Below are 18,833 nucleotides of genomic sequence, written 5' to 3' on the forward strand. Positions count from 1 at the left end.
CCAAATGTTGTCACCTTCTCACCAAGCTGCTTGGCGATGGTATTGTAGCCCATTCCAGCCTTGTGTAGGTCTACAATCTTGTCCCTGACATCCTTGGAGAGCTCTTTGGTCTTGGCCATGGTGGAGAGTTTGGAATCTGATTGATTGCTTCTGTGGACAGGTGTCTTTTTTACAGGTAACAAGCTGCGGTTAGGAGCACTCCCTTTAAGAGTGTGCTCCTAATCTCAGCTTGTTACCTGTATAAAAGACACCTGGGAGCCAGAAATCTTTCTGATTGAGAAGGTGTCAAATACTTATTTCCCTCATTAAAATGCAAATCTATTTCTAACATTTTTGACATGCGTTTTTCGGTATATTTTTGTTGTTATTCTAAATAAACCTACCATTAAAATTATAGACTGATCCTTACTTTATCAGTGGGCAAAAGTACAAAATCAGCAGGGGATCAAATACTTTCCCCCCCACTGTATAGCATCTCTGAATGCAGCCTTTACCTGCACAGAAATGCATCACTGGGACATTGTGCTCCTTTTGTAACCTGGTCCAAAATCTGTTAGTGCTCTTGTTAACTCCATTGCTGTCATTGTCATGCCAAAAATTCAATTCGGCATGAGAGCAGAAACAGACTGCCACAAAGGCAACCCATTTTGTGGAACAAATTAAGCAAGGCAACTATAGATATGTGTGGGAAATGATGGATTGAAAAATTGAAAATCAGAATTGACCTCATATCTTAGTGGATTAGATATGAAAAAAACATTATCTGGGTTTACACAGCACATATGACATCAGAAAACTGAACTTTTCAGGCTTTATAGTAGCACTTCCTCTTCATTTAGTTTTGATCTCTTCTATCCTCCCTTTGTTTATCTGTGTGCACACAAGTGTACGTCAATGTGTGGGTGATTGCCTGTGCGTGTGTATATGTTTGTGTGTATGTGCTGCAGATTATATGGATGCTAAAATTAAAATATTCTGTAGTATGTATAGAGGAACAGTGATTTGTGGTCCAAATATTTTATATTTTACATTTATAATGCAGATCTTGCAGAGATGTTGAGACACGTTTCAATGTTTGTCAAATCAATCACGTAAACTACTCTCCGCTAACAATATAATGCTCGACAATTACTGTAAAAAAAAAATGCCACACAGGTCAAATGCCAGCTTGGTATTGTTGGCATCTTGTCCTGCTTCACTGCACAAACACTTGAAAGGTGGTTTTGTGTGATTCAGTGGGTCCCTCCTTTAGGTGGCCAGCTGAGGCCAAGGAGAGTAACAATGGTCAAATGTGCAGGAATGTGTAGGTAAACTGAGGGGAGAATCCATCCTGGCTCCAGTCTCAGTCCATCTGGGACAAAGAGCATCTTCTCCTGAACTCCTGTCCATGAGCCCGCACCCATTTATTGGCAACTAAAACCAGGGAAGAAATAAGAGTCAAGTTCTGTGCATTTCATTTTTTTAATCTCTAATTTACCCATTACATTATTTAATTATCTTATCACTACATACCATTTCCCTTTATTATGTACTGATCAGCTGATAGGTTGTTTTCCCATCTGACTGTAATGCTGATGTTATGGCTCAAGTTGTCTCGGTACCCTACTGCTTTAAAGTGCCAACAATGCACTCTACTTGTGTCTTGGCAAATTATTATACCGGTTTCTTACATTACAAATTTTATTTGAATACATTTGTTTTGATTAAAACATCTCAATATGTTTTTTAATGATTATTTTTATATTATATGGATTATTATGTCTTAATTTCAATAAAATTGTAATAATAAATGATGAGATTTTGTCTTTTGTCATTACAAAAAACAGTTTTCGTACTTTTTTTGATGCAATTGTCCATACTATGAGGCATAGTGTCACGACTTCCGCCGATGTCGACTCCTCTCCTTGTTCGGGCGGCATTCGACGGTCGACGTCACCAGCTTTCTAGCCATCGCTGCTCCATTTTTCATTTATCCATTTGTTTTGTCTTGTTCCCTGCACAACTGGTTTTCATTCCCCAATCACACTACATGTATTTATTCCTCTGTTCCCCCTCATGTCTTTGTGTGAGATTGTTTCGTGTTATGTTTGACTCGCTATTTCTGGTGTGCATTTATTCCCGTGTTTTATTTCACGAGGTATGTTTATTTGCTTGTACATATTATTGTGACTGTTTGTGCGTTTTGCACTTTGGCATATTGACTGGAGGTTTTCGACGCAGTGGTGTTCGTCTGTTGGTTTCTCCTGCCTAAATAAAGTGTGCGCCTGTTCACAATGCTCTGCTCTCCTGCCCCTGACTCCACTCCCAGTATGCACACCATTGACACATAGGTTTTGATGGGAACTTACCCCATTTATTGCCCACAAATACAGGGCATGCAGCGTGTAAGGTCCTAGCGTCCTCCTCTCCATTCTGCAAAAGGTTGTACCACAGCACCGCTGAACCCTGTAGCAGATTACACAGGTAACAATGAGTTCACGGATATACCTCAATCCAGATCTACAAGCACTACTCACGTGTTTTACTGGCTTGGGGCAGAGATGCACAGCTCCAGTGCTCATTAAGGACCACCTATAGTATATGAGACTGATTTCTACCTGAGAAACAAGGTCCATGCACTGTCCTGCCAATCAGTAGCATTAATCAACCAGTTCAGGGCCAGGGAAAACCATAAAGCAGCAGAACTGCGGGCCCGAGTTGTGCATCGCTGGCTTTTGGACAATGCACATGGACACCTATAGTGTTTAACGTTGTTGTCACTACCCATATAACCATGAATGATGATGATGATTAGTCAGCTTTGACTGTACCTTGTACGGTCGTAGAGCAGCTCCTATATCAGGGAACACAGTCGATCCACCCACTTCCACATCACTCATCTGACATGGATCAGAAGAGGGAGACATTATGTACAACACAGTCACATGTTTCATTACTGTGTCACATTTTAACCAGAGATATCGATATACAGCAGTCTTACATAGATTAAGATCGTTGCGATCCTGCCACCCCTCGTCGTGTAGTCTGTGTCATTGTTCAGCTGTGGAGCATAAGAATATTACTTAATATGATTGTTGAACAAATAACACATACCATTATAAAATTATTTTAATGCCTACCTTGTAGTCAAAGTGTGGTTCATATTGGCCCCCAATCCCATAATTTGCAACCTGAAAAAAATCTGGCATTTGAGACATTTAAAAAAATTCAACACCCTAATCCCTTAAACCTAGCCGTATCCTCCAGCCAACACCCAGGCTTAACCCTGAGCTCTGCCTCTAGTTGCCGCCTACCTGGAGCATCTCTGCTGCCTCCATGTCCAGCCCAGTCAGGTCAGCCATTCTCTGGGTAAGACGGGAGATGACAGGGTTGTCCTCGTCAGCCAGCCATGCACTGGCCACACCACACAAAAGGTTTAGATAAAGTCACATAAGGTCAGAGGATATCACAGAATCTTTGGTCTATGATCGATCCTGATTGTCAAGCTTTACAAGTGGAACTTGCAAAAATAGAGAATGTATAGAAAAAAAACAGAGGAAGGCTTTATTGTGTATAAGTAGCTATTCAAATAGAAGTTACACATTACATCCTGTCTGCTTAATGCATAGTGGAAGTCAATACACTAATAAAAATGCACTATTTTATAACAACATAAAAACAACCAACCTTTTAGCCACACGGGTTTCAGCTGAAAATCTTTCTCCTGTCACATGGTCTGACATCTTTGCTCTGTCAAGCTTGGTCACAACGCACAACACAAAATGGAGTCCAAAAAATAAAGACACTTGTGAATATATTCTTAGTAGTTTAAAATCAAGCTACAGTACCTTTGATCTGGATAGATGTTTTATGGTCTCAATCTCCCTTTCAGATACAAGGTCATGATATCGTATTATTAGTGGATGGTCCCATTCCTGCTCTTCTTTTATAGGGGCATAGATGAGTCGAGGGTTGCCTCTACCAGTGCTGTACCTGCACTGCAATGTCCTCTGTCTCCTCGGGGTCTGACCATCACAGAGACAGCATATTTTATTTATACACTCACAAGACAGGTAGACAATGAGTACAGAATTCATGGAAAAGTTCATGTTGGCAGCTCAGAACCAAATCTTGTGTGAACGCTGAACTATGGCCAGCTTTGTTACGGATGTTAAGGACAGACTGTTCATTTACATTCATAGTATGTTGCTTTTTGTTATTGAGTACGAGGGACTTGCCATTTTGATGCCATCCCCTCTGCAAAGAGATTCGTATGAGGTTTCGCTTGCTGGTTTGATTAGTGTTAAGATGTCCACTGGTGCATCTGAGGGCAATGAGGGTGTTTGTGTCTGGCTCCCACACCGGATGCTCTCTCTCAGGGTTCTGTAGTAGGCCAGGTGCACCATGGTCTGCATGCAACTGGGGTCTAAGGGGAGGAAGTATTTTGACAGACACACACTGTTATGAAGCACATCTTAGCTAACTCTCATAGTTGAGTCCAGATATCAAATTAACATGGTAAAATACTTCACAGGAATTTGGGCTTACTCTCTGGAGATGAATGATCACTGTATTGTTTTTGAAACCATTGCATAAGAGAAACAAATGCTCCTTTATGTAACAAAGGCCACATACCCAGTTCCTGCAACTGTTGCGTTAGCTCCAATGCTAGAGGCAGATTACCCATCTGAAAGGCTAGGGGACCCAGGTAGGTCAGAACCTCTCTCCTGGTCACCAGGGCTGGGATGCCATCCTCCAGCTGCCTGAAGGTCTCCTGGAGCCAGAGCAGGGCATACTGGAACTTGTTGTTCTGCAGGGCCACCATGGCAACGCGGAAGGACTCATCTGGATCCAAGGGCGTCACATTTACCTGGCCTGTAATGCAAAGCAAATAATGCTACATTTTATTTGTACAGCACTTTTCATTTAAGACAGAAATCAAAAAGCTCTGAACACAGCAACAAACTTAAAAATGTATAAAAAATGTCATGTATTTTATTTTAAAGGATATTGGTCAGATACTGTACAAGAAACACAGACTATTGGAGGCAGCATAAGACTAAATGGCAGGACTTTAAAAACGTAACCCCTGTAGTTCTACGCTCTCAGATCGTAAAATGTATTATTTAGCTATTTGATTTTGAATTTTAGGACCCTATAGGTATAAAAAAGATTACACAAAATAGATTTGATAAAATATTGAATTTGGTCCCACCTGTTTTGAGCCCCACATTTGGGGGGGCTTGCATGTTTTGCATGTTATTTTGGGAGTAATACATGTCACATATCAGTTTGCAAACAATGTAAAAAATAATCTATATATCATTGAGTTAACCTCTCTGGGAAATGTGGGATGCTAGCGTCAACAGCCAGTGAAATAGCAGGGCGCCAAATTCAAAACAACAAAAATCTCATAATTAAAATTCCTCAAACATACAAGTATTTTACACCATTTTAAAGATGAACTTCTCATTAATCCAACCACAGTGTCCGATTTCAAAAAGGCTTTACGGAGAAAGCATGCCTTGCAATTATGTTAGGTCAGCACCTAATCACAAGAAAACATACAGCCATTTTCCAGCCAAAGAGAGGAGTCACAAAAAGCAGAAATAGAGATAAAATTAATCACTGACCTTTGATGATCTTCATCAGATGGCACTCATAGGACTTCATGTTACACAATACATGTATGTTTTGTTCGATAAAGGTCATATGTATATCCAAAAATCTCAGTTTACATTGGCATGTTCAGTAATGTTTTGCCTCCAAAACATCCAGTGATTTTGCAGGGAGCCACATCAATTTACAGAAATACTCATCATAAACGTTGATATAAGATACAAGTGTTTTACATAGAATTAAAGATAGACTTCTCCTTAATGCAACCGCTGTGTCAGATTTCAAAAAAGCTTTACGGCAAAAGCACACCATGCCATAATCTGAGTACAGCGCTCAGACACCAAAACAAGCCATACAGATATCTGCCATGTTGTGGAGTCAACAGAAGTCAGAAATAGCATTATAAATATTCACTTACCTTTGATGATCTTCATTGGAATGCACTCCCAGGAATCCCAGTTCCACAATAAATGTTTGTTTTGTTCGATAAAGTTAATCTTTATGTCCAAATACCTCAATTTTGTTCGCGCGTTTAGTCCAGCATTCCAAATTCAAAGCGTGCGCGTTTAGTCCAGACAAAAAGTCAAAATAGTTCCATTACAGTTCGTAGAAACATGTCAAACGATGTATAGAATCAATCTTTAGGATGTTTTTATCATAAATCTTCAATAATATTCCAACCGGACAATTCCTTTGTCTTCAGAAAGGAAAGGGAAGGGAATGTGGCTTGCGCTCATGGCTGCGCGCGAGACTGAGCTCATGGCCTACTGCCAGACACCTGATACAATCAGCTCTCATTCTCTTCCCATTCACAGTAGAAGCCTGAAACAATGTTCTAAAGACTGTTGACATCTAGTGGAAGCCTTAGGAAGTGCAATATGACCCCACAGACACTGTATATTGTATAGGCAATCACTTGAAAAACTACAAACCTCAGATTTCCCACTTCCTGGTTGGATTTCTTCTCAGGTTTTCGCCTGCCAAATGAGTTCTGTTATACTCACAGACATCATTCAAACAGTTTTAGAAACTTCAGACTGTTTTCTATCCAAATCTACTATTTATATGCATATTCTAGCTTTTGGGCCTGAGTAGCAGGCAGTTTACTCTGGGCACCTCATTCATCCAAGCTACTCAATACTGCCCCCATTTCCCAAAGAAGTTAATAAAGCCTCATACAAACATGGTCTCTTTTTGTTTTCTTGAGAAAGGCAGCTCCAAAATGCAGATGTTTCAGCCTAGCTCAGTGCTTTCTGTGGTGGTGGGGCAAGCCAGCAGAAAATACGGAGAGTTGCGCCGTGATTGGCTCAGAGTTCTGTCACTCATGGGGAGTTTACGTCACTGCCAAGCGTAAGAAGAGACCTTGAACATTCTAGCCCTTCGGGTTCTGCAATAGAGTTACATTAGAAGTGCCCATCCAAGAAGGCTCAAGGTCATTGGCCACAGATAAAATGACGTCAAATCACGTTATATGTACAGTAGCTTTGATTGGACTGATCATGTCAACATCTTACTTTCACAATCTTAGCTAGCAGTCATCATAATGAATCAAGTCGACAATCTACTGGCAAATCCTTTTTAATCCTTGTCATATGAAGAGAAATAATGAAGAGAAATTATAGATAAAATGTATCGGTGGTCATCGGCCATTGGACAAAAACATTACACAACAAGTTGGAAATCGCAAATTCAACAGTGACAGTAACTGTGTGGTCCCAAATCTGGGATTAATGGGCTCTTTTCCAAATTAAAAATGATAAACATTCAACATTGGCCCCGCTGTCAATGAAGCATGATTTGTGCCACGCTCAAAACAACTGTTCACCTCGGAACTGCAAAGTGTTGAACTCACTGAAGTCAAGTTAACTGGGAAGTCGGGAATAAACGAGCTCCGACTGGGAAAATACGTTTTGAATGGTCATCCAACTTGGATTTGTAAATCCGTCCTCCAGTTGTTTTGGAAGCAACATAAATCCAGAGAATGCCAGACTTTGATGACAAAATTTGCTCCACGAAGGACAGGCACACCAACTTCCTGTTCAAGACCAAAAATGTATTGTAGATATGTATACTGTAGCTAAGAAAGTAGTACTAAGTGTATGTTGAGTAGTAAGATGTTAGTAGATAATAATTTGGTATATTTACCCCTCTTAATTTCGCCGACTGTTCTACTGTAGCCTATAACCTGTTTTAGAGAAATACAATCATCAAATATAGTAAGCTTTATTAATTTTTTTGCAAAATATGTGGGGCTCAAAACAGGTGGGGCTCTGCCCTGAATGATGGGTCGCCACTGGTGACATATTAGTTTGTAGCTCACATGGTTCGGATTTTACAGACGATTTCATGACGATTTTCTTGTCCGGGTTCTCTCATGTAGGAAAAAGTCGCTTTCACAAGCCCCCATGTAATTGAATAGGAACAAACTTTATTTCAGAGTAAGGAAGGGATTGAGGTGCAGCCACTAGAAGAAACGGCAAGTCTCCAACATACCGTAATTTCCGGACTATAAGCCGCTGCTACTTTTTTCCCAGGCTTTGAACCTCGCGGCTTAAACAATGACGCGGCTAATATATGGATTTTTCCCGCTTTCAAATATATATATATTTTTTAAACACATTCTGTGACGCGCTCAGTTTTTTGGCGGCATGAAGCTTTCATTAGACCAATGAAATTGCCGAACGGGTTAAGGTCAAACAACTTTTTTGTTTACTGTTTAGATTAAATCGAGCGCGCTCAAACTTCCCATCATTCTGATTACGGTAGTCATTTTGTCACCCTCATCATGGCAAAGACACAGAGAAATGCATATGATGCAGCTTTCAAGTTGAAGGCGATTGATCTGGCTGTTGGAAAAGGAAATAGAGCTGCTGCACGGGAGCTTGGTCTGGAGCAATGACTTTCTTGGTAGGCTACTGTTAACTGCTAATTTTTTATTTTTTGTTACAAGCTGTGTTTCGTTAAAGCCTATTTATTTTTGCTACAAGCCGTGTTTCGTTAAAGCCTGTGTAAAGTTAATTTGTTTCAATGTACCGGTAGGCACCTGCAGCTTATAGACATGTGCGGCTTATTTATGTTCAAAATAATACTTTTTAAAAAATTCAGTGGGTGCGGCTTATATTCAGGTGCGCTTAATAGTCCGGAAATTACGGTAAACACACTGCGAGCTATTCAATATTCTAAATTATGTCACCGTGTGATAAACGGGTGCATCAATCGACTCTAGGGGGTTTTAACATAGAACCACATTAGACGAAGACCAGTAGGTAAAAAGGAGTCTTTAGCCCAGACTGAAGGCTGTGATTGTCTGGGCGGAGGGGAAGCTCGTTCCACAGCTGGGGGCAGAAAGGGCAGAATGCTAGGTCACCCTTCATTTTTAAGTGGGTTTTATGGACAGACAGTCTATGATCTATGAGCTGCAGTAATGTTTGGGGACGAGGGCAGTGTTGCCACGTTTAGGGTTTTCCTGCACATTTGGCTTCTTTGAAAATGATTTTGCGGGTGAAAATGTATTTGTCTATTTCTAAGTTGAAATATATATTTCACTGTGACCTGCTGCTACTGACTGTCAGGCAGTGAGGCAGGCTGTTGCTGAGTGAGTGGTGGGGAGGGCCGTAGGGGTGTGTGTGTTTTGAGAGAGCACTACAGCTATTGGCTGAGTCAAATGAGCAAGACGAGAGAGCAGCACTCGTGCATGTTGTGACAACTTTTTACCAGTTGTAGGTAGACTATTTCTAGTTTGTCATCGAGACAAATATTTGAAACATATTTTCCATAAAACATATTAATACGCGAGAACTGATGCACATCAAGAAATAATGGAGACAAAGCACTGGAAAATGACTTTGGGCGCACTAGAGCGCATGACATAAATTCACTAGGAGGTGGTTTAAACTGCATTCTAATGTTGACTGCTTAAAGAAAACGGTGGTTCTTTTTGATACAATTAATATGTTGAAATTACAATATCACTGGAGTCATTGCAAATCAATTTGTGCCACTTGTGTGGCCTACCTGGAGCTTGCAAACCCATTTAATAATAAATAGCTTCTTAAATTCTAAGAGTCCTGTACTATTTTAGTATTTTGATACTTTGGGCAATTGATAAGCATTACAAACTTTGTGGATGGGGCCTCCCGAGTGGCGCAGTGGTCTAAGACACTGCATTGTAGTGCAAACTGCGTTGCTACAGATGCTGGTTCGACACCCATGCCGGCCTTGACCGGGAAACCCATGAGGCAACGCACAATTGGCCCAGCGTCGTCCGGGTTGGGGAGGGTTTGGCCGGCAGGGATGTCCTTATCCCATCGCGCTGTAGGGACTCTGTGTGCGAGTTTGTTTTGTTCCTCAAACCTACCAGTGTGTTTCCCCTTGCTCCTGCCGTGTCTATTTTCCTGTTTTGTCCTTTCTGCCAGCCCTGACACTGAGCCTGCCTGCCGTCCGATACCTTTGCCTGCCCTTGTTCGAATTAATACACTTTCCTTACTTCGACATTGTCTGCACCTGGATCTTACCTCAAACGTGATAAGCCCAATGTTACATTCAAGGAAATATACTACTAAAAATGACTTTTTTTTTTTTTTTTTTGCCCAATAAAGCTAAATAATGATTCATCTTACAGAAAACTTCAAGCAATTGTGACCATTAAATGATCCATTTAGGTATATTGCTATCAGGAGAAAATGACTCGGAAAAGGACTATTCATATTAGGCTTAAATTGCAATGGTCTGATTTACCAGAGTGATTATTTACCAAATGTTCCTAGACGTACAGTTCCCAGTTTAGTCTCACCTGACACATCCACTGTAATGATTTGCAGTTGTCTGTATATTTCCTGTAGACGTACAAGACCCAGTGCAACCCCATCCATGTCCTTCTCACTGGGGAGCCGCTGGGAGACCAATGATACATTAGTCAGGAAATCTAGATTTATGGAAAGGTTTAAACACGGCAGGGAAAAATGGAACAAGAGTTAATGGACACTGGGTCTAGTCACTTTTAACACATTCATATCCAAGCATACATAACAGATTTAGTAATGGAGTTGTGTATGGTTCAATAAGCCTGCGTCCAAAATGCCACACTGTTCCCTAGTACACTACCTTTGACCAGAGCCCTGAAGTAGTGCACTATATTAGGAATATGGGGCCATTTGGGACACAAATTGGGTCTTGTAGTCACACTTAATATGTCCAAGCATAACTGGTTTAGTAAGGGTCTTGTGTAAGCTTGAGTAAGTTTGAACAAGGTTATTTAAGACTCACTTATACAACCAATAATTGGTGAACATACAGTTGAAGTCGGAAGTTTACTTATACCTTAGCCAAATACATTTAAACGCAGTTTTTCACAACTCCTGACATTTAATCCTATTAAAAATGTACTGTCTTAGGTCAGTTAGGATCACCACTTCATTTTAAGAATGTGAAATGTCAGAATAATAGTAGAGAGAATGATTTATTTCAGCTTGTATTTCTTTCATCACATTCCCAGTGGTTCAGAAGTTTACATACACTCAATTAGTATTTGGTAGCATTGCCTTTAAATTGTTTGACTTGGGTAAAACGTTTCGGGTAGCCTTCCACAAGCTTGCCACAATAAGTTGGGGGAATTTTGGCCCATTCCTCCTGACAAGAGCTAGTGTAACTGAGTCAGGTTTGTAGGCCTCCTTGCTCGCACACACTTTTTCAGTTCTGCCCACACATTTTCTATAGGATTGAGGTCAGGGCTTTGTGATGGCTACTCCAATACCTTGACTTTGTTGTCCTTAAGCCATTTTGCCACAACTTTGGAAATATGCTTGGGGTCATTGTACATTTGGAAGACCCATTTGCGACCAAGCTTTAACTTCCTGACTGATGTCTTGAGATGTTGCTTCAATATATTGACATAATTTTCCTTACACATGATGCCATCTATTTTGTGAAGTGCACCAGTTCCTCCTGCAGCAAAGTACCCCCACAACATGATGCTCCCACCCCGTGCTTCACGGTTGGGATGGTGTTCTTCAGCTTGCAAGCCTCCCCCTTTTTCCTCCAAACATAACGATGGTCATTATGGCCAAACAGTTCTATTTTTGTTTCATCAGACCAGAGGACATTTCTCCAAAAAGTACGATCTTTGTCCCCATGTGCAGTTGAAAACCGTAGTCTGGCTTTTTTATGTCAGTTTTGGAGCAGTGGCTTCTTCCTTGCAGAGCTTCCTTAATGTTGATATAGGACTCGTTTTACTGTGGATATAGATACTTTTGTACCTGTTTTCTCCAGCATCTTCACAAGGTCCTTTGCTGTTGTTCTGGGATTGCTTTGCACTTTTCGCACCAAAGTACGTTCATCTCTAGGAGACAGAACGCGTCTCCTTCCTGAGCAGTATGATGGCTGTGTGGTCCCATGGTGTTTATACTTGTGTACTATTGTTTGTACAGATGAATGTGGTACCTTCAGGCGTTTGGAAATTGATCCCAAGGATGAACCAGACTTGTGGAGGCTTACAATTTTATTTCTGAGGTCTTGGCTGATTTCTTTTGATTTTCCCATGATGTCAAGCAAAGAGGCACTGAGTTTGAAGGTAGGCCTTGAAATACATCCAATTGACTCAAATGATGTCAATTAGCCTATCAGTTTCTGGAATTTTCAAAGCTGTTTAAAGGCACAGTCATCTTAGTGTATGTAAACTTCTGACCCACTGGAATTGTGATACAGTGAATTAATTATAAGTGAAAAAATCTGTCTATAAACAATTGTTGGAAAAATGACTTGTGTCATGCACACGTGATGTCATAACCGACTTGCCAAAACTATAGTTTGTTAACAAGAAATTTGTGAAGTGGTTGAAAAACGAGTTTTAATGACTCCAACCTAAGTGTATGTAAACTTCCGACTTCATCTGTATCTGCATCATCAATCCATAAAAACATGAGGTTGTATTAACACCCGCACACTGAAAACAAAGATCATCCCTCCTAAATTCAAGGCTTAAATCAACAACAGAAGTGTGTATATCAAGCAGATAGATACTATGTGGATACTGTATACATCTAATGATGTTGATTCAAATTCAAGATATTAGATCACTACCTTCAATATATGAAGAACATGTCTTGGTAACTTGTTCCACCATGTTCCACTCCAGCCTCAGTCTTCGCACCAGCTTGTATGCAGTGAAAGGGTTGCTGATGTGTTTTTCCAGATCCTCTGGGAAATCTCCAGAGGCATTTTCACAGGCTTCAACAACACTGTGTTGGATTATTAGAAAATATGATTAACTGAAAGCCCATATCTAAGACCAGCAGCAGAGTATGTAGGAGTTATGGCACCAGAGGCCACAAAAAAAAGAGAAAATACATTCTGTTTTGAAAAACCAAGTAACTCCTAGATTACGGTTGGAAAATATTCATTTTCTTTCAACAGCCACATACTGTATCTACATGTCCACCTACCCTGGTGAAGGCCAGAATGGGGCCGAAACCACACATTCAACATTTACATTTTCTTTATCATAATATGAAGATTTCCGACAGAAATCTAGGACTCTTCCGGTTTTTTTTCTTTATTTCCAAGAAGATCAATAAAACAATAAAAACTAATTCCAACTCTCTTTTTACAGGACTTAGACTTCATGACTGTGCCAAAAGATATCACTTTTAAGTTCAATCAGAAGTACCCAGTTTCCCTCAATGGATAGATGAGGTTAATTGCTGAATGTTATGTGACAAAGTGGACATTTCCCCTTAACCCACTCACCTGTTAAATCTGTCAATGCATTGTTTTTGCGCTGCGATGAAATCTCTGAGGCTCTGTATGAGGCTCCGCTCAATGACAAGCAGTTCCATCATGTGATCTGTCAGGAAGGGAAAAAGCCATTCCCAATGAATATCATCTGACGCTCATCATCTTTAATCACAAATCTGTGAATGACCTCATTCCTGACTATAAAATATTGATTCAGTTAATGTGCATCTAAAAAGTAATATAACTTTACCTGTAGAGGAGTAGAACTCAGTCTCTTCAGCACAGAAAGTCCAGCCTATCAGCAATAATAAAATCACACGTCGAAGACAATTTGCTTCCATTTCCTGGCCAGTCACACAGCTCTTGCCCTATTTCAGTAAAACTCCACATATACCCAATGTATATGTTATATATACATTAAGGTATACCCAATGTTGATGTTGAACCAGCAAATACAATCGTATTCTTCTCAGATTCCAAGATGAGAGTCCAAAGAAGAAATGATGTGGTAAAATACAACTACTACGCTCTGAAAGACACTACTCCAAAGTCAGAGTAGAAGCCAAACATGTCCACGTCAATGAGTCTGGTCAAACCCTTACATCTTGAGTCACCTGCACCTCCAGTTTTCATAAAGCACAGTCATGGCAAATAGAGGATCTTTTCATTCGCACTAATCTCAATTGAGTAACCTACTGTACAGTTTAAGGCCACGGATTACAACACTAGTAAGAGCGTGCTAGCCACATTGTCTTACAAATGCTGTAAACAAGAGATAGACAGAGGTAGTAAAGTGCCAGGAAGTTGTGCAAAACCATGTAGGCGCTAAACCCCTACTACTGTAACTCCCTATTGGCGCATGTGTCATAACACCTAAGTAGAAATGCATTTAGTTTAATCCTTTAAACATGGCTTCATTTATGGTGAAACACCAGAAGACATAAAGCCTTGCTTAGCAACATGAATCATAGGCTGAGTCCCTCTTACACAAACTCTTCAACTCTCTTACCCAACACATTTCTTCTGTTAGGGTGTCATCTGTTTGTCTCAAATTAACCACAAAGTGCACCCTCATCAACATACAAACCTGTAATGAGAGGATCTCTAGGGAATTTTGACAGCAATTTGACATAATATCCAAACAAGGCTAAGGGAGCGGTAGAGAGAAAAGTATTTATGAGTGTGGACGGACAGTAAATTAGACTTGTGCGGTAACATGAACTTTCCTGTGTTCAGTCAATACTAAAATAAAAGCACATGGTAAGATGCCCCACAGTCATAGTAGGGTAAGGGCAAGTTATGGAACAAGACAGCTTGGAGATATCATGGCAGAGAGGAGGGAATGAGACCTTTACCTGTAGACCCACAGCTGATCTCATCTACGGTACATGGGTTCCGTATACACTGAGTGTACAAAACATTAGGAACACCTGCTCTTTCCATGACATAGACTGACCAGGTGAATCCAGGTGAAAGCTATGATCCCTTATTGATGTCATTTCTAATTCAAATGAAAATCAGTGTAGATGAAGGGGAGGAGACAGGTTAAAGAAGGATTTTTAAGCCTTGAGACTATTGAGAAAATAATTGTGTATGTGTGCCATTCAGAGGGTGAATGGGCAAGACAAAGATTTAAGTGGCTTTGGATGGGGTATGGCAGCAGGTGCCAGGCGCACTGGTTTGAGTGTGTCAATAACTGCAACACTGCTGGGTTTTTAATGCTCAAAAGTTTCCCGTGTGTATCAAGAATGGTCCACCACCCAAAGGATATCCAGCCAACTTGACACAACTGTGGGAAGCATTGGAGTCAACACGGGCCAACATCCCTGTGGAAGGCTTTTGCCACCTTGCAGAGTCCATTCCCTGACGAATTGAGGCTGTTCTGAGGGCAAAGGGGGGTGCAACTCAATATTAGGAAGGTGGAAATGGAAAATGTTGACACCAACATTACTGTAATGAGTTACAGGGTAAAGGCTGAGATGTTACCAAATCGCAGTCTGCTCGGAAATGAGTCCCTGTCCATGAGCTCTTGTCCGACCATTCTCGAACAGTGTTTTAAATAATCAATATGACATGCGGCAAAACACTCAATGTTTTCAGTGTGGTGCGTAAAAGGCTTCACATTTTAAAAGTGAATGTCTGACTGACTTTCGCAAAGTGAGAGGCCGTGTTTGAGAGCATCAAAACTGTGATGTAGCATGGGTATATTGTGACTGACTGATCTACAAATAATATTGAATAGTTATTTTGTAGGTGATTTGACTAGTCAGTCTTGACTTGCCTTTAAAGTCGACTGCAATGTTGAACGTGCCCATAGAGTTTGGTCCCGTTCCCCTGCTCAGACATTGCATCCATCCACCAACGGTTGCGTACCAAGTCATCAACTCTGCTGTCAGACACCACATTGCTATAACATATAACATACTTAAAATACCTATCCAGGCGTTGTAAGATCTGGCATGCATCATCAATGCCTGGGCAGAGGTACACGCCCCATGTGTGTAGGAAAAATGGCACCCTCATCACCGCTTTGCTACAATTCTCTGTCGGGAACAGTTGGGATGTGTTAATCTGGAAAACATGTCATCCTTACTAGGTGGTGATGATGGCATGGCTTTACATTTAATTTTGTATTTATTTATTTATTTATCTAGGCAAGTGAGAGAAGAACAAATTCTTATTTACAATGACGGCCTACACCGGCCAAACCCAGACGACGCTGAGCCAATTGTGTGCCGCCCTATGGGACACCTAATCACGCCCGGTTACATACATGAATGGCTTTTCTCAATGGTGGTGGTGATGACATTATGAAACAGTAATGTTACACAACTTTGTTCACAAGGTTACAATATAGGCCGTCCAATCTAGCCTGGTCTCATATCTGTTTGACAATGACTGACAAGGAGTTGTCATGATAGCACAAACAGACTGACCCTCAGTCAGCTGCCCATCAGCTAGGGGCTAACTCCTGAAGTGGTTCATATCTGATGATGACTACCGTAATTTCCGTACTATTGAGCGCACCTGAATATAAGCCGCACCCACTGAATTTAAAAATATATATTATTTTTAACATAAATAAGCCGCACATGTCTATAAGCCGCAGGTGCCTACCGGTACATTGAAACAAATTAACTTTACACAGGCTTTAACGAAACACGGCTTGTAACAAAAATAAATAGGCTTTAACGAAACACGGCTTGTAACAAAAATAAATAGGCTTTAACGAAACACGGCTTGTAACAAAAAATTAGCAGTAAGCTTTAGTTGTCTTTTTGCACTGAGTCAATTCCTCACGCTGCTGTTTCCAACGTCTTATCATCGACTCATTAAGACCAAGCTCCCATGCAGCAGCTCTATTTCCTTTTCCAACAGCCAGATCAATCGCCTTCAACTTGAAAGCTGCATCATATGCATTTCTCCGTGTCTTTGCCATGATGAGGGTGACAAAATGACTACTGTAATCAGAATGATGGGAAGTTTGAGAGCGCTTGATTTAATCTAAACAGTAAACAAAAACGTTGTTTGACCTTAACCTGTTCGGCAATTTCATTGGTCTAATGAAAGCTTCATGCCGCCAAAAAACTGAGCACGTCACAGAATGTGTTTTTTTTGTAGAAAAAAAAGTTGAAAGCGGGAAAAATCCATATATTAGCCACGTCATTGTTTAAGCCATGAGGTTCAAAGCGTGGGAAAAAAGTTGCGGCTTATAGTCCGGAAATTACGGTAGTCCTTTTTTCGTGCACTTAGATCATGCAGGCAGCATTGATGGGATTTATCAGGCAGTCAGATATAAATCATGAGCCGTAGCCAATTTTAGGTTAATTTAGAAAAATGTAATCATAAAATAGGTTAGGTCTAGGCAAAACCACATAACAACTTACATTTGACAGAGCCGGGTAAGAGAGAACAGCCATCACAACAGTAATCAAATACACTGTTTATTCTGCTCCACATTTTCCATCTTTTAAAAATGTTCCAATCATACAGTGTAATAATTTAAGCAGTCTATAAATACAAACGTAAATGGACAGGAATAGATGAAGCAGTATGTTCTGATAGGGTTGTGCAGTCAGTATGTGGTTATGCATAAGTCATTTTTTATGAAACATCTGAATGCTAAAACAAACATGTAAACAAAACAAGAAATCAGATACTTTAATGCTACATATCCATTTCTCTTTATCTGCATAGTTACTGCAGACTCCCAAGCTTCAGATCATTGTTAAAAGCCATAATGGATACCACAGTAGGTAGGTAGGTAGGTAGGTAGGTGTGTGTCTGTTCAATCAAAAGTTCAGGCACTGCAGGTGGAGTGTACTCCTCCAGCCAGGGGTCAGGGGTGAGAGGTCAAGTTCAATCCACTTCTGTCAGGCCACATGGCCTCCTGAACTCCTGACCTCGCTCGTGGATCCATTTGTTGGACACTGGGAACAGATAAAAAAATTAAAAAGTACAGTATGTCAGTGTCAGTCTCAATTATCTCCAATGTGTGAGATTAGGGCTCGGTTAAAACCTACAACTACCAGGAAGACTCCACTCACAGGTAGATGCTTCCTATTCCCAAATTACAGTGCCTTCAGAAAGTATTCATACCACTTGACTTATTCTACATTTTCTTGTGTTATAGCCTAAAATCCAAATGGATAAAAAAAAATGTCAAATCTCACCCATCTACACACAATACTCCATAATGACAACCTGAAAACATGTTTTTAGAAATGATGGCGAAGTTATTGAATTTTGAAATATCTTATTTACATAAGTATTCACACCCCTGAGTCAATATTTTGTGGAAGCATCTTTGGCAGCAATTACAGCTGAGAGTCTTTCTGGGTAATTCTGTAAGAGCTTTCCACACCTGGATTGTGCAACATTTGCCCATTTATTATTTTCAAAATTCTTTAGGTTCTGTCAAATTGATTGTTGATCAATCCTAGACAATAGTTTTCAGCATACTGAACAAAAATATAAAAACGCAACATGCAACAATTTCAAAGGTTTTAATGAGTTACAGTTCATATAATTAAATTAAATCAATTGAAATACATTTATTAGGCCCTAATCTATGGATTTCACATGACTGGGAATAGACACATGCATCTGATGGTCACAGATACCTTAAAAAAAAAGGTAGGGATCAGAAAACCAGTCAGTATCTGGCATGACCATAATTTGCTTCATGCAGCGTAGAGTTGATCAGGCTGTTGATTGTGGCATTGGAATGTTGTCCCACTCCTCTTCAACGGCTGTGCGAAGTTGCTGGATATTGACGGGAACTGGAACATGCTATTGTACACGTCGATCCAGAGCATCACAAACATGTTCAAAGGGTGACATGTCTGGTGAGTATGCAGGCCACGGAAGAACTGGGACATTTTCAGCTTCCAGTTATTTTGTACAGATCCTTGCAACATGGGGCCGTGTATTATCATGCTGAAACGAGGTGATGGTGTCGGATGAACGGCACGACAATGGGCCTCAGGATCTCGTTATGGTAT

The 18,833-nt window shown here is 40.5% G+C and overlaps 3 protein-coding genes across 5 annotated transcripts in view; all 3 read right to left on the reverse strand.

Annotated features, from left to right (window-relative positions):
• Positions 1–403: 403 nt before the first annotated feature.
• LOC106567609 (prolyl 4-hydroxylase subunit alpha-1) lies at positions 404–3,999 on the reverse strand. Its single transcript, XM_014137117.2, has 8 exons — positions 3,828–3,999; positions 3,667–3,737; positions 3,294–3,393; positions 3,120–3,170; positions 2,981–3,040; positions 2,811–2,879; positions 2,349–2,445; positions 404–1,413 (listed from the first exon to the last, which is right to left on the reverse strand). The coding sequence occupies exons 2-8, from the start codon at positions 3,720–3,722 to the stop codon at positions 1,343–1,345; spliced, it is 504 nt and encodes a 167-aa protein (XP_013992592.2). The 5' UTR covers positions 3,723–3,737; positions 3,828–3,999; the 3' UTR covers positions 404–1,342.
• Positions 4,000–4,175: 176 nt separating this feature from the next.
• On the reverse strand, positions 4,176–13,973 carry LOC123726162 (prolyl 4-hydroxylase subunit alpha-2). Its single transcript, XM_045692767.1, has 6 exons — positions 13,580–13,973; positions 13,342–13,438; positions 12,676–12,833; positions 10,391–10,522; positions 4,615–4,854; positions 4,176–4,405 (listed from the first exon to the last, which is right to left on the reverse strand). The coding sequence occupies exons 1-6, from the start codon at positions 13,668–13,670 to the stop codon at positions 4,176–4,178; spliced, it is 948 nt and encodes a 315-aa protein (XP_045548723.1). The 5' UTR covers positions 13,671–13,973.
• A 3,287-nt stretch (positions 13,974–17,260) lies between these two features.
• p4ha2 (procollagen-proline, 2-oxoglutarate 4-dioxygenase (proline 4-hydroxylase), alpha polypeptide 2) overlaps positions 17,261–18,833 on the reverse strand; it is a 43,697-nt gene continuing 42,124 nt past the window's right edge. For all 3 annotated transcript variants that reach the window (XM_045692222.1, XM_045692223.1, NM_001173960.1), the window contains one exon: positions 17,261–17,759. In XM_045692222.1, the coding sequence (XP_045548178.1) occupies positions 17,689–17,759 (71 nt within the window). In that variant the 3' untranslated portion in view covers positions 17,261–17,688. The remainder of the gene's footprint in view (positions 17,760–18,833) is intronic.

Source organism: Salmo salar, chromosome ssa13, assembly GCF_905237065.1.
Source record: "Salmo salar chromosome ssa13, Ssal_v3.1, whole genome shotgun sequence".
In the NCBI taxonomy this organism is placed as follows: Eukaryota; Metazoa; Chordata; class Actinopteri; order Salmoniformes; family Salmonidae; genus Salmo; species Salmo salar.